Consider the following 15,254-nt stretch of genomic DNA (forward strand, 5'->3'; position numbering starts at 1 on the left):
TTTCTATAGAACCATATCTAATTTTATTTTTATTATTTTATTTTTTATTATATAGGATTTTATTATTCTTATTTCAGTCTGTTTATTTATTCTAGAGGCCATTAATAATTTTTCACTCTAGAATGCTTTTCCCTATCTATTCTTGATTTCATTTCCATAACTGTTGTTCCGTCTTCTGTAATCATTAATCCTAAATAATTATAAGCCTTGAATGAATCCTGTTGATACTCTTAAATTTGTGTTTTCTTGCTGTTGCTTATTACTATATACTTGGTTCCAGCCATTTTTAATACTAAGCCACAATTCTGACTCTTTTTGATTAGTATTTCAACCATATTTGGTAACTCTATTTTTGATTTTTTGCTGTGAACACCAAATCATCAGCAAATTTAATATTGCTAATTTCATTGCCCATTTTATTCTCATTTCAATGAAATTTGGCATTGTTTGGACCTCGCAATATTTTCATAGTCAAGTTGATATGAAGAAGTGGCCAATCGCAGACAATCATCCAAATGATCATTTGTAATTTGGTTTCTTAATTGATTTTTTCTGACGGTCATATTTGAAAAAGCGGATTCTGACAAGTATGTCGATCCGAAACACGACAGAGTTTTTCGTGCAATATCAATTAATATTGGGAATTTTTCATGTGCATACTTCCAAATGACTTCATTGTTTATTGATTTTAAATATAAATGATTTTAAATGACATCAAACAGCCCACTAATTTTATTTGAAATTTCTGTGATGTTTAAGTTTTCTTGAAATGGATTATTGATAAAAGATGCAATCATTACAGTTTTATTAAAATCTTTAAATCTTGAATTTATTTTTTCTTCAAATAATTCTATTTCACGAATAAATTCTTTTAAATCATAGCGAAGCATTTCTTGATTTTGTTCAGAAAATTTTAATAAATATGGGAGATGTCTAAATTCGCGGTCATTTATATTTTTCTATTTTATTTTATTTTATATCTATTTTATTTTATTTTATATCTATTCTATTTTATTTATATTTTTCTATATAATTTTTCATTTATATTTTTCTGGGGTGCTTAAGAGTCAAAGCAGTATAACTGAGAGGAGACCTCCACATAGCCTTTAAAGGAATGCGGAGAACCGACCAGGGCTTCTGACCTAATGTCCAATCCTCACCTTCTCGTGGTGCACCCTGTTGGGTATCTACTTTGATACTGAACGAACGAGGATGGGCTGGTAATTTGGTATTTAGCCGACCAAATTGTATTCTTATTGGTTAAACCAAAATAAAAAATGATGGTACAACATGATAAAATTTCATGCCGGCTGGGGCGTCGCCCGGTTAAACAAGGCCCCCGTTGTTTTCGCCGGGGAACTAGGGCGAACAGCGAAAAGTCAGCTACTGGTACAAATCTGAAAACAAACCCCAACTCAACGTCACCAGAGTTAAAGATCGGTACTATCAACGTAAGAAGCCTGAATGGCAAAGAAATGGAGCTAGCTGAGGAATTAGATAAGTACCAAATCGACATAATAGGGGTGACTGAAACAAAAAAGACCAAAACTGGTGAGATCTTTCTGAGCAATAAATACAAAATGTTATATTCAGGCAATGACAATCAAGGAAAAGAAGGAGTAGCCATAGTATTCAACACAAAATACGAGGCTAATATTCTTGAATGCAGTCAGTCTCAAGTAGAGTAATGTGGGCAAATATTAGAATGGGGAACTGGACAATGAGACTTATTTGTGCTTATGGTCCCACAGAAGGTTCTACTAAGGTAGAAGTGGAGGAATTTTTTGACGCTTTAGAAAAAGCAACTGACACAATGAAAAAGGAAAAGTTGGTCCTTGTAAATAGCAGAGTAGGAAATGATTGTGAGACATACAAAAATATTTTGGGAAAATTTGGAGAAAAGAGCAAAGCTAATAATAATGGCAAATATCTGTTGGATTTCTGCTCAGGACATGGACTGGTTATTACTAACACCATGTTCCAACATAAAAATATGCACAAATTCACATGGAGAGAAGAGGCTAGGAATAAGAAAAGTCTCATTGACTATGTTATTGTTGATAGTGATGTTTTCTCCCTGGTGCAGGACACCAGAGTGTACAGAGGATTTGAAATTGGAAGTGATCACTATTTAGTCTTGAGCAGGATAAAACTGAATTTCATATTGAAAAGAATAACATGTAAGAAAGTTTTTTGGCGAATAAAAGTTGAGCAGCTCTCAGATGTGAACTGTAGACTAAAATACACAAAGGTTATTGAAGAAAAAATGAAAGAGTTTGAGAACAGGAATCAAACCTTGTAGATTCAGTGGAAAGCCTTGAAGAAAGCCCTGATTGATTCAGATAGAGAGGCATGTGGTGAAGTTGTCTGCAAGGATAGAAAAATTAGAACTCCATGGTGTACACAGGAAATTAAAGAGACAGTGAAGGAAAAGAAGAAAGCATATCAAAAGTTCCTGGCAAATAAGTCAGCTTGTGCTCTTAGATAATACAGAGACAAATGCAAGAATGCTAAACACTGTGTAAAATTAGCTAAACAAAAGTCATGGGAGGACTTTGGAAAGAATATAGAAAATAAATATCAAGAAAGTGGCAAAATATTCTGGAGGTTGTTGAAGAAGCTTAGGAATGGAGGAAAGAACGCTATAAAAGAAGTTAGAGATGATAAAGGTGACATGAAAACGGCAGAAAAAGATATCCATGAAGTATGGAGTAATTACTTTGAAAAACTGCTAAATAAAACAAGAAGTGATGACAGCACAGTGGTAAAAAACACTGACCAGGCATGCAGTCAGGAATACATATCCATACTTGAAGTAGAAAAATCCATTAAAGGCTTGAAATGTGGAAAGGCAGCACGAGTAGATGATATTCGACCAGAAATGCTGAAGTATGGTGGTATAAAAGTCTTACAGTGGCTGCACTGCATAGTTCAGAAAGCCTGGACAGAGGGACGAATTCCCGATGATTGGAGTAGAGCTCTCATAGTACCCATATATAAAAAGGGAAATAAAACTGAATGTGAGAATTACAGAGGTATTTCCCTACTGAGTGTTCCTGGCAAGATATATGCAAGTATACTTGAGAAACGGTTGAGAAGAATTGTGGAAGAAAAGCTGGGTGAAGAACAAGCTGGATTCAGGCCAAATAGAGGCTGTCAGGATCAGATCTCCACTTTACGACAAATAGTCGAGAAAGCAAGGGAACATAACAAAGATCTGTATTTAAGTTTTGTCGATTTGGAAAAGGCATATGACAAGGTGCCAAGAGAGATGCTATTCAATACGCTGCAGTTATATGGTGTCAATGGGGCATATCAAGCAATACTTAGTCTTTATTTGAGTTGTAAGTCAGCAGTTAGAATTGAAGGAAGTACACGAAGATGGTTTAATGTTAAATCTGGTGTGAGACAAGGATGTACCTTATCCCCTCTGTTATTCATTATCTATATGGATCACATTATGAAGGAAAGTGGTATTAAACCTGATATCAAAATTGGAGATGTTAATGTCAGCTCTTTGCTTTATGCGGATGATGTTATACTTCTTATTAAATCCGGTACAAGTCTGCAAGATTCTCTGACTAAATTGTATAACTGTTGTAATAGATATCGTATGAAGGTCAGCAATAAAAAGACAAAGACAATGAAAATAGGGAGAATCATTGAAAATGTCAACTGTGTTGTGAATGGAGAACCTGTGGAACAAGTAAAACATTTCAACTACTTAGGCACGATTTTTACTGAAGATGGTAAATTAAATATAGAAATAGACAACAGAATCAGCAAAGCTGGTATGGTGGGAAGTCAATTGAATAAATTCATATGGAATAAGAGAGAAATTAGTTGGAACACTAAATTAGCTGTATACAAGACAGTGTTCAAACCAGTTTTAACTTATGGATCTGAGAGCTGGGTCAGAAGTAAAACACTTGACCAAAGACTAGAGACCGCAGATATGAGAGTCCTGAGGAAGATTAGAGGCGTGAACAGATGGCATCAATGGCAATATCATATTAAAAATGAGGATATTAAAGAACTTGACATTGTCAGCATCCAGGAATGCGTTAGCAGAGCTAATCTCAGGTGGTATGGTCACTTAAATAGAATGGGAGAGGAAAGATTAGCAAAACAAGTGTTCTCTGCCAGGTTGGCAGGAAAACGACTCAGAGGAAGGCCAAGATATAGGTGGATTGATACGGTACAAAGTGCCTTAGACGATAGAAATATAAGATCTGATAATGTTGGAGTCTTGACAAGTAACAGACTGATTTGGAGGAAAATTGTAGATAGGAAGTTAGTAATGATATAATTTTTTCATGTAGTACTGTCATATCTTGTACACCCCTTGAGGATACATGGCAGGAATTGGATGATAATGATTATATTTTTTCTTTAATGAAAGTAAGTATTGTTGGAAAGTGTTTATTGAACTTAACACGTCAATTAAATTTTTATCTCTACTTTGTAACTCTAAATTTAAATTGCTTAATTTCGTACAGAAATCTACTAAAAATGATAAGTGTAACAATCATCTTCACTCAATTGTGGATAAATATAATTTTTTATTTTAATTATAAATATAATTATTAATTAACGGTATAAAAAATTTTTATACCGTTAATTAATAAGAAATCTTTCTAAAAATTGACTTCTGCTGAGCCAGCGAACATTATTGTACAACAGAAGTTCCCTATCATCATCTGCCTGTAATTTAAATAACCACTGGTGCAGGGCCTTTCCTCGAACAGAATTTACAATTCTAAATCTAATATCAAAACATCTTTTGTGTTTAATATTTTACTACACAGTACTTGTTGGTGAATAATACAGTGGTACGTTAAAAATGTGGATATTTGTCATCGTTTTTACATAATGAAATGAAGTTTGATTTATTACCTATCATTGCAGGAGCACCATCAGTTGTAATAGATAAAAGTTTAAAAAGCGGAAGTTTGTGTTGTTTCACAAATTCATCAAATGCCAAAAAAATGTCTTCTCCCCTAGTCCTTCGCAATAATGGTATAATTTTCAAAAGTTCTTTACTTGAATAATCTTGAAATACCATGCGAATAAATACCATTAGCTGAGCAATATCAGTGAAGTCGTTTGATTCATCAAATTGTAATGAACACGCAACACACTGGTGAATGTCTGACATTAACCTGACCTGGAAACTTTTCTCCGGCAATTGGAACTCTTCCTTTCAGCAATTTGAAACCATATCTGCGGCCTAGAAGTAGTCTCTCTCTCTCTCTCTCTCTCTCTCTCTCTCTCTCTCTCTCTAGCCACGTCTCGAACCGAGAGGCTCCTTTCTGGAAGCGGGAAACTCATCTCTCAAGCAACGTGGATCTGGGCAGTCTCTCTGGATCGGGCGACCTCCTCTCTGAGAGCAATTCTGGAACCGGGACCCCTTCTGCTTGCTTCAGTCCCTTTTTATTAGGCCTCCTCTGAGACCTTGCATGAAGTTTGGCAAACCCCAAAGAATCGGTATGAGTCTTTCATCTTAAGTTTCAAGTTTGGCACGCCATTTGTTCTCCTCCGCTTTCTTTCGATTGTAAGTTGCCGGCCATCGGAAAGTTGTTTTGAACTCTTTCTGACTGACTTCGGAGATGTTTACACTTAAAGCCTGCAAACCTTTCTCATACAAGTTTCAATAACAATCTTTCTAAAATAAAAATCTTTCATGTACAGCTTCGGCGACAAAAACATTGCCTTTTGTTTTTAACACTCTAACAGTTTGCTTCAAAAGAGTTATTTTCAAAAATATCTAATACAAACTATACTGAGACAAACAAAGTTTATTTTTTTTACAATATTCACATGGGACTTAACGTAAGTAAAAAATCGATGTATTGTGCTTGGAATATTTAATATTTAATCTACAATCGAGTTTTTACACTTTGCTTATAATCGTATTCGCTCGGCCCGCTGTTTGACTTCCACTGATCCAAATTAATTCATTTACCCGGACTTATAAGAAAATTACTGATTTGACAATTTTAACGAAAAATAAATAAACAGTAACAATACACTTAAAGCGAATTAAAAATAATGCAAAATAATGATAAATAAAATATTATGTTTTCAGTTTTAATTAAATTTGTAAGTAAGGAGGAATACACAAGAGATCAACCAAAAATCGCCCGCGATCGACGGGTTGAACACCCCTGTTATATACCCTTCTCACTCCTCCTTTGATATCTGTTGGTTCATTATAAATTTCGTTCATGTCTGATTCTAGTATAATTGTATTATTATTATTATTATTATTATTATTATTATCATCATGAGGTCTTTTGTATCAATTTGAAGGTCTTTTAATATTTCTATTAACTTTTCATGACTTACTGTGTGAAATGATTTTTTCATTTCTATTGATCTTTTTAATAAGTTTTTAATTCATAAATTGTTTTAATTGCACTTTAACCTATATTATTTAATTCTAGAAAACGTTTATTATTTTCAGCAGTATTTTTGAAGCATGGAATAGGCTAATAATTGTTCTACAATCTTTTACATCCTTCTTCTTTTTTTTTTTTTATCGAAATGCAAATAATTTTATGAAGTCTTCTGGTAGTATGCCTGTATCATATGTATTCTGTATTATTTCTGTTAAAAAATAAATCTGTTTAATTCTGAATTGTTATAATTTTAAGTTTGTCCGTAACTAGAAAAGATTTGATTTAAACTGAAATTAATGACAAAATAAATAAGAAATGAGCACATATAAAATGAATTATCTGCTTACTCACTATGTAAAAGTCTATTTATGCTTCACTTACTGATGATATTGCAGTTATGATTCGAGTGCCACCAGCAGCACCTGTCACCATTTTTACATCTCCATTATGATCTACAACAATTGTGGGTACCATTGAGGACAAAGGCCTCATTCCTGGACGGATGTGATTCTTATCAGTTGGAGGTACATCAAAGTAATTGCTCATATTGGGAGAAGAAAAATCATCCATTTCATCATTTAGAATAATGCCAGTGCTGGGAGAACGCCTTTTACTTCCAAAACTAAGAAGAAATAAATGATGAAAAACTTTATAATATTCAACTTTTCCCCACAACTACGTTAATTTATGCTTGCATTGTTTTACAATGAAAATGTTTTCTTAATCTTGACCTTGCATTAAGTTGACTTTAATCGTAAAATCTGCTTTCAGATGGTGATAAACACAACTTATTTATTCTTAATTTTCATATGAAAGCTTGAAAAAAGCATTATATACATCCAAAAGGATGTATGCTTTCATCGTGGGATACTAAGGTAATTACTGTTGAAGTCATTAGTCTCTACATACAAGTGGACTAGTCGTGACGATACTTCATGTGCAGACTTTGTTTGCTTACACTTGGATAAAGGATTAAACTAGAATGTAATTTCTTGGCATTTTTAATTTAATATACTTTATTTGGAATCTAGATCTTTTCTTTCATGGAACGAGACAAAACATACAGTAATAGAAATTTCTTACACTAGCATTTGCAATGTTTTGTGCACATGGGTTCCAAATTTTGAATCCTTTGTTCTTCAGACCTCTCCTTGTAAACACTTCTGCTATGCCACTAGTGACCAGTGCAGAAGCACATGAAACCTTGATATGTCCATGAAGTTTGTTTATCGTGTGTAATTTTGGGTTACTTTGTCTAGTTCTATGTAAGAAAATTCGATTTTGCAAGAGACAGAGCCCTGTCTCTCGCAAAATCTGGTCGTATCAGCCTGATGATAATTGCCCTTGGATTAACTCGGCTTATATTAAAAAAAAAAAACGTGTCCATGACGGATTTGAGTCAGTCTTTTGGATTAGTTCCTCATTATTTCTTGCAGATGAATTGGCTTGAATAAGTTGCGGTTTTCGGACTGTGTAAAAATACAAAAATATATTTAAACCGATAATGAAAAAATTCTTTGCCTGCTCATGGTACAAATGTACAATAGGTTAACAAGCAAAGATAATGACGTAACTTCTAAGGATACCTCTGGTTCTTTCCCTCACACTCTGTATAAAATCTCCTAACTTATTATCACTTCTTTCCCTCCTATTCATTAAATCTTTCTTGAATGGGAACCACTTGCTACACACACACACACAGTAGTAAACTTATTGCCCTTGCATATACCTCGATGAGTCTAAGGACTCCTTGGAGTTGCCCCTAATAATAATATAATGAATACACAGTACATTATCACATCGTCCATGAAGTTAGTAGACCTGTCGTGGGAGGTTTATTCCATTGACAACATATTTATCATATTGAACTCTAACATCCTTAACACTCCCCGCGTTCGGATCTTCTGTTGATGTGTTCGATTAATTCACAATTCCTCATATAAAAAATCTACTCATCACCCGCTCTAGCACACTAACGCAGCTTCCAAGGATTACCCCTGATCCTTTCCCTCTAACTCTGTATAAAATCTCCTAACTCACTATCACCTCTTTTCCTCCTATTCATTAAACTCTGCAATTTACATTCTTCTCACCATAGCCAACATTTCAGGATCCTGATATTATCTTTGTCACTCTGGACCTTCTCCAATGTTTCCGTGTCACAATGAAAACTAAGTGACTAAATCTGAGCATAGTATCCAAGTGAGGTCTGATCAGTGCTTTATACAGTGATACCACTACCACTTCCTCATCCCCCACATGTCAATATACTCATTATTATTATTATTTACAGCATCTCCATGGAGTCCGGAGACTCTTTGCAGGAGACCCAAATAAACCATTACACACAAATCATATCATACCTCTCCTTGAATCCATTCACTGACAGGGAACTCACAACCAGTTCTGGCAATCCATTCCACTCACTCACCACTCTCCACTCAAAAAAATCTGGTCCGCACACTCCAATTAACCACACTCCTACACAACTTCCATGGATGGCCCTTAATTCTCCGACTATTTGTTATATATTGAAAAATTTCGCTTGCATCACTATATAAAATCCCTTTAATATCATAAAAGTTTCTATCATGTCAATTCTTCTGCCTATCAACTAAACTTTGTAACCCACAAACCATCAGCCTATCCTTGTAGGGAGTATTCCACAGACCTGTCACTATCTTGGTCACTCGTCTCTGAATCTTTCGACCACCTCCTGGTACCCAAGATGTAGTCAAGATGTGACCAAATCATAGCATTATAAAGAGGGATAATAAGTATTCTATCTTTACTTGTTAGCGTGCTTTTCAACATCCAAGTAATCCTTTGAGCTATTTTACTAAATTTTTCAATATGACCTCTGAACTTTAACCCTTTGTCCCCATTATCCCCAAATCTCTAGCCTCATCAATTTACTGCAATCCACCATCAATATGATACACCATCTACAACCTGTTCAACCCGAAGTGCATAACTTTACATTTTGCAACATTAAATTGACAATCATTATCCCTTGCCCACAATACCAATCTATTTAAATCATCCTGCAGGATATCACCTTTATCAACTATTGCTCTCCCCAGTTTGCATCATCAACAAACAGCTGAATATCCCCTCTTAAATATTCTCTCTGTCATTGATATACAAATTAAAGATGGTCAGTCTTTGCAATATGCTCTTGGAACTTCAGTCTGTCAACCATCATGCCAAAATTACAAATATCATTCATCATCATCCTATTATATGCAGCATTTTGTTTCAACATGGTGTATGAACATGAGATTGAGCTAGAAAATTTTCAGAAATAATTAACACAAAGTGCAGCTTGCATGCATTAAATGAAAATTCTGAATATCAACTATTTCAAATAAACTTGATATTGAGAAAAAAAATATAAGTAATATTCCTGCATATAATGTATTTTGTGAATGATACAAAAATACAATTTAGATTGCCACATTAATACTGCTTTACAAAATGGAATTTTTTTTTTAATTCTCTTTGCCAGCAGATTTCGTCAGATGAGAAAGCATGGGGGATTGGAGATATATTCAGGCCATTACATTATTGCGACACAGCTTAATATAAAATAGCCTTAAAGATGATAGTATTTGAGCTTCATTACTTACCATATGAATTCTAGGTATGTAAAAGTCCCTTTAGAAAATTGTAAATAAAGTGGGGGGAGAGAGAGAGAGAGAGAGAGAGAGAGAGAGAAAGGAGTAGATTTAATTTTATTATTTTACTATTATTAGAAAACCCAAAATATTGTTTTCATTCCTGCATAGTAACAATTATTTTTAATATCTATCTATCTCTCCCTTTCGTCTGATTCAGACGGGTTGGGTCTTCTCCCCCCCCTAATGGGGAATCACGGGGAAATAATGCAATTATACCGCTTTTCGTTTTACGTGAGGTGAGAAGATGGTTAAAAGCAGCAGAAAGAAATTCCACAATGCATTTTGTCACAAGGATGATAAATTTTATAAAACGTGGTATTTTGTTATTCGTGGGCGAATCAGAGTTGATGAAATTTATCACTAATGGAATGTTCCTAATAAGAAATGTTTGTTTGAATGAGCAAGCAATCCTAATGGAGAGCATAATTACAAATCAGATCAAATTAATTGAAAACACATGCCACAGAAATATGCGTTAACCACTTACTATGATGAGCACTGTTTACGTTTCGACAATTGGTCACCACAGAATGATTTATGGATCATTAACCACGCTACCGGCCAAGACGTCAAAGTTATCATGGATGCGAAGTGCATATTAAAATTGTATTACCATTGATATTACATTGAAATATATGATGGATACGAAGCGTATAAGGATGCGTATTTGATCCATAATGGCCGGTAAAGTTTAATACTGTTTTCTAACCATTTCCGTGTAGTAATGTTTTTTTTTGCAGTGTACTTGAGCGGGAGTACAACTGAATTCCCCCCCCCCCCCCGACTTTTTTTATTTCGAATTTTTTTTTAGCAATTGATACAAAAAAAATTAACTTGCAGTGCATACCACCGACAGGTACTATTACTGGTTGTATGCCTGGACTATGTCAAAATCGGGTCGATATGTCTGAACATAGTTCAGTGTTTGACACCAAAAATAACCATCATTAATCTCTTTGAATAGAGCTTCCGTAGCTGAGTCGGTATAGACGAAGCCCTTTGGTCGGAAAGTCCTGGATTCAATTTCTGTCAGTGACGTGAGGAACCTTTTATCTTGTTTTTGTCGACAAAGGGCGAGTTAGCCCGTCTCATACGGAGGTAGGGCTTTTTCACATTGAAACTGAGGTTCTTCGTCCCCCAGCACAGGTAAACCGGTCCCGTGAACACACATCTACAGACATAGGACACACCGGGAGGCATAGGGCTAACCACCTTATCCTCGAGTTACGGTTGCGAAGTTCAAGAATAGTTGGAAAGCCATGGGCGCTTAAGTGCCTCTTACGACCACTGATGATGTAAATATCTTTTGAATAAAGAAATTAATAAGAAAATATTTGTTATAGATATATCCTTAAAAACAGGAGAAATAGCAAGAATCGAGAAATCCATCAGGATGGATTTTTTGAAATAACGTAATTTTAAATGAAGTTCATTAGGATCGTCCTAAAACTGAAAGATGCCTTAGCCATTCTCATATGGAGAATTCAGGTGAAGGTCCATATCGCCAAATCAACAAACATGCCGGAGAACACACACACACACACACAGCACGTGACTTGTAAACTTGTCTAAAACTAGAATTGATGTAGTTATCTGTGAAGTCACAAAACTCATAGCAAGAAGCTATGAACAACCATAGCTTCCCTTGCATACATTACCTTGCTTTGAATGCATTCAGAGTAATTGCCCCCCCCCCCCCCGCAATTAATTCCATTCATTACCTTCAAACAAAATCTTCTCACATCGCCATCAGAATGGATTTTTTTGAAATAACGTACAGTAATTCCTCGATTAATGTGCCTAATGCGTTCTTTAAAACAGGCGCATTAATCGAAAACGCACTAATCGAATATAATAACCTATGGGGAAAAGTATAATTCGTTCCTCAAATTTCTTTTTTGAACCTTAATTTTTTTATAAAAGAATTAAGGTATTTCTCATGGCCTAGTTAAAGGAAAATCATGAAGCTGAAAGACAAGAAAACATATTCAGAATATAAATTTTATTATTCTACTTCTTAACAAAGAAGTGAGCTAACGTAGTTTGGCGGGCATTCTGTTTCTTTTTTTCATACAACCAACGGTATGGCCCTATTGCCTCTTCTACTCTTCTGCAAATTTTTCTGCTTCTCTCTTCATCAGGGTCAGCCTCGAAGCATTGCTGCTTGAAAACTTCGATTGTACGAAAAATATTTTCAAATTGTTTCTGTGAAATCTCTTTTGGCTGACTTTCAGTGGTTAAATTTTCTTCATATTCTTCGGGATCTTCCCGCTGTGCATCTAAATTTAGCAGGTCGAAATCACTCAATTCTTCAGAATGAGATTTAATTAACATCTTGGATGTTATTGTCAATCTCATCAAATCCCAGTTCACGCCCGATGTTGGCAATTTCCTCAAGAGCATTATCCATTTCATTTGAAAAACTTCCAAAATCTTTTGCACAATGTGGAAGAATGCTTCCAAACGGCTCGTATATTACTAGCAGTAATTTCATTCCAAGATTGATGAATATTTTCAATAGCAGATTTAACATTAAATTTCTTCCAGAATTCTACTAATGTCATAGAATTCTCACCAGATGTTACTTCTATTGCCTGTTTAAATGTTCTTCTCGGGTAGTATGCCTTAAAGGTTGCGATAATCCCCTGGTCCACAGGTTGTATGAGAGAAGTTGCATTTGGCAGTAAAAATTTGGAACATAGTATGCATAGTGTACATGGAAGTAGTGTAGTATGCCATTAAAAATAACTTGTTTAATAAATCGGTAACTAAATTATTTAATTCTAGTGAATGATTTTTTAAAATAGTTAGCCATAAAAATGTATAGATAGAAAATTTTTAAAATCTGTAACATTTATTTTTAAGATTATATACGCGCACTAGTCGAATTTGGGTATCGAAAAAAAAATGACGCACTAATCGGGGGCGCATTAATCGAGGGATTACTGTAATTTTAAATGAAGTTCATTAGGATCGTCTTAAAACAGATTGGACTCATCGGGCCTCGCGCTGTGTGAAGATAATATTTAAATTTTGATAATAAAATTGTAGATTTTGTTGAAAAAAAATTTCTTTAACTACATCTGTCTAAAAATTGTACAGTACTTAATACATTTTTTAGATATTGTTTAATAGCATATTTGTTTTTTAATACCTTAGTGGCACATATTCCCAATACCTAATTATAATAAATTAAGCAGTCAAACCAACTGGACCAGCATTTGCGCAGGGACCGCTGTTAATCTTTTTTTCGTCCCTATAATCAGTCCGTTTTTACACATGCACACCCCTCTTATTCACTGCTCCCTTGCATACCTTCCAGAAATGATTCTTGCTCTTTCTCCTTGTTTCTGCCATTTGAAAAATCTTTCCAGTATTCATCTGGCAAATGTCTTCAAACATTAAAACGGCTTGAATGTCTCAATCATGTCGCCCCATTCGCCTTCTCTCCACCAAACTCTCTTAATTCCCTAGAAAGCACAGTTGTCTAGCTGAGCAGAGCATCATACAATATTCTATCTCTTCTATCTCAATTTCCTTAGCACGGCAGCAATTCCGAGTTGTTTTTGCCCTATTTGCAGTATGTCCCTTGAATTTAAATTTTCTATCAACCATCACTTCCAATACCGTCCCCACCTCGTTTCTAAGTTAGGGATCGTAATGAACAGTACATAGCACTGCGACGCTGCAGCATTCCCAAGGAAAAAATGAAAAAATTAAATTTTGTTTGTGTTTATAAATAATAACAATCGTTACAACATTATATAATTGCAGTACAACATGCTAAAGGTTACAGCTTATGTTTTGACATTGATTGAATAGTTAATAATTGGAATTATTCGATTAACGCTTTAGATTACGAAACAAATGCACTGCGATCTAACGCCAATACTTTGCGCTTGTCATTGCATGGTTACGTCATTCCCAACTGTAACTGCTCAAATGGCAGTGTATTTTTAGTATGGTTATGCGCCTTATTTCTGTGGGATATGAAACCGTTTCGCGCGTCATCCGCGCTAATTTATCGTTGCTTATACTTCGTAGGGTGTGTTTGAGTGTGGTGCATTGCAATAAATGATGTATTTTCTCTGATAGCGTTATTGTAGATTTTGTAAATATTAATTGATATTTTGTTTTTCTATAGATTTAGTTGAGTCAGAATCAAGGAAAAGAAAAAGCAATTTCTTTACTTGGTAATTTAAAGGAGAAAAAAAAATCCGATATGGCACATTCTTTATAAGTAGCAGTCATCTTTAACAACCATGCTTAGTCAATCAGAAAAAATAAAACAGTCTGCTCAGAATTGTACAGATGTTACAGCAGCAAAATTAACTCGCTTAAGGAGTCCAATTTTAGAAAAAAATGGAAAAAATGTTAAGCTTGTGGATAGATGACATGTCACAACGTCATATGCAAATGGTGATTCAAGAAAAAACATTATTTTTGTTTAATCACCTGAAATCTAAACAAACTGAAGAAATTGCAGAAAATTTTGCGGCGGCTTGTGGTTGGTTTGAGAAATTTAATAAACGGGCCAGAATTCATAGTGTAAAATTATCAGAGGCTGCAAGTATAAAGATGTTGAAGCTGCGAATAAGTTTCCAGAAAAACTAAAGGAAATAATTGAACATGAAAAATTTTCACCAAATTTGGGGTTAAATGTGGACGAAAGCAGTTTGTTTTGGAAACGGGTACCATCAAAAAGCTTCATTTCTATTGAAGGAAAATCAGCAGCTGAGTTCAAAGCAACCAAAGACCGTTTAACGTTACTTTTGGATGAAATGGCTCTGGCGATTTTAAATTAAAATTATTAGTTTACCATTCGGAAAATCCGAAGGCGTTAAAAGGTAACATACAAACGAATTTCCATGTAATATGGAAAGCTAATAGAAAAGCGTGGATTACCAAGGAGTTATTTACTATTGGTTTGTTAACCATTTTTGTCCAGAAGTTAAACGGTATTGCCAAAGAAATAATTTTGAAGAAAAAGCTGTTTTGTTGTTAGACAACGCTCCGGCACATCCTACTGATCTTAATGCGTTAGACATATGGATTCCTGTCAAGTTGTCTTTCTTCCAGCAAACGCAACTTCCCTGGTTCAACCGATGGATCAGGGAGTAATAGCAACATTTGAAGCTTATCTGCGTGGTACATTAAGCAATTTAATTGAACT

General features: G+C 34.7%; 2 protein-coding genes across 3 annotated transcripts in view; one reads left to right on the forward strand and one right to left on the reverse strand.

Moving 5' to 3' along the window:
- LOC150108877 (scoloptoxin SSD14-like) overlaps nucleotides 1–15,254 on the forward strand; it is a 141,470-nt gene that overhangs the window by 15,208 nt on the left and 111,008 nt on the right. The gene's annotated exons all lie outside the window — the stretch shown is intronic.
- Nucleotides 1–15,254, reverse strand: part of LOC150108878 (scoloptoxin SSD14-like) — a 90,260-nt gene that overhangs the window by 13,537 nt on the left and 61,469 nt on the right. For both annotated transcript variants that reach the window (XM_090410533.1, XM_090410541.1), the window contains exon 10: nucleotides 6,783–7,023. In XM_090410533.1, coding sequence (XP_090266659.1) covers nucleotides 6,783–7,023 — 241 coding nt within the window. The remainder of the gene's footprint in view (nucleotides 1–6,782; nucleotides 7,024–15,254) is intronic.

Source organism: Typopeltis vanoorti, chromosome 2 (genome assembly GCF_054136105.1).
Source record: "Typopeltis vanoorti isolate ZY-2024b chromosome 2, IOZ_Tvanoo_1.0, whole genome shotgun sequence".
In the NCBI taxonomy this organism is placed as follows: Eukaryota; Metazoa; Arthropoda; class Arachnida; order Uropygi; family Thelyphonidae; genus Typopeltis; species Typopeltis vanoorti.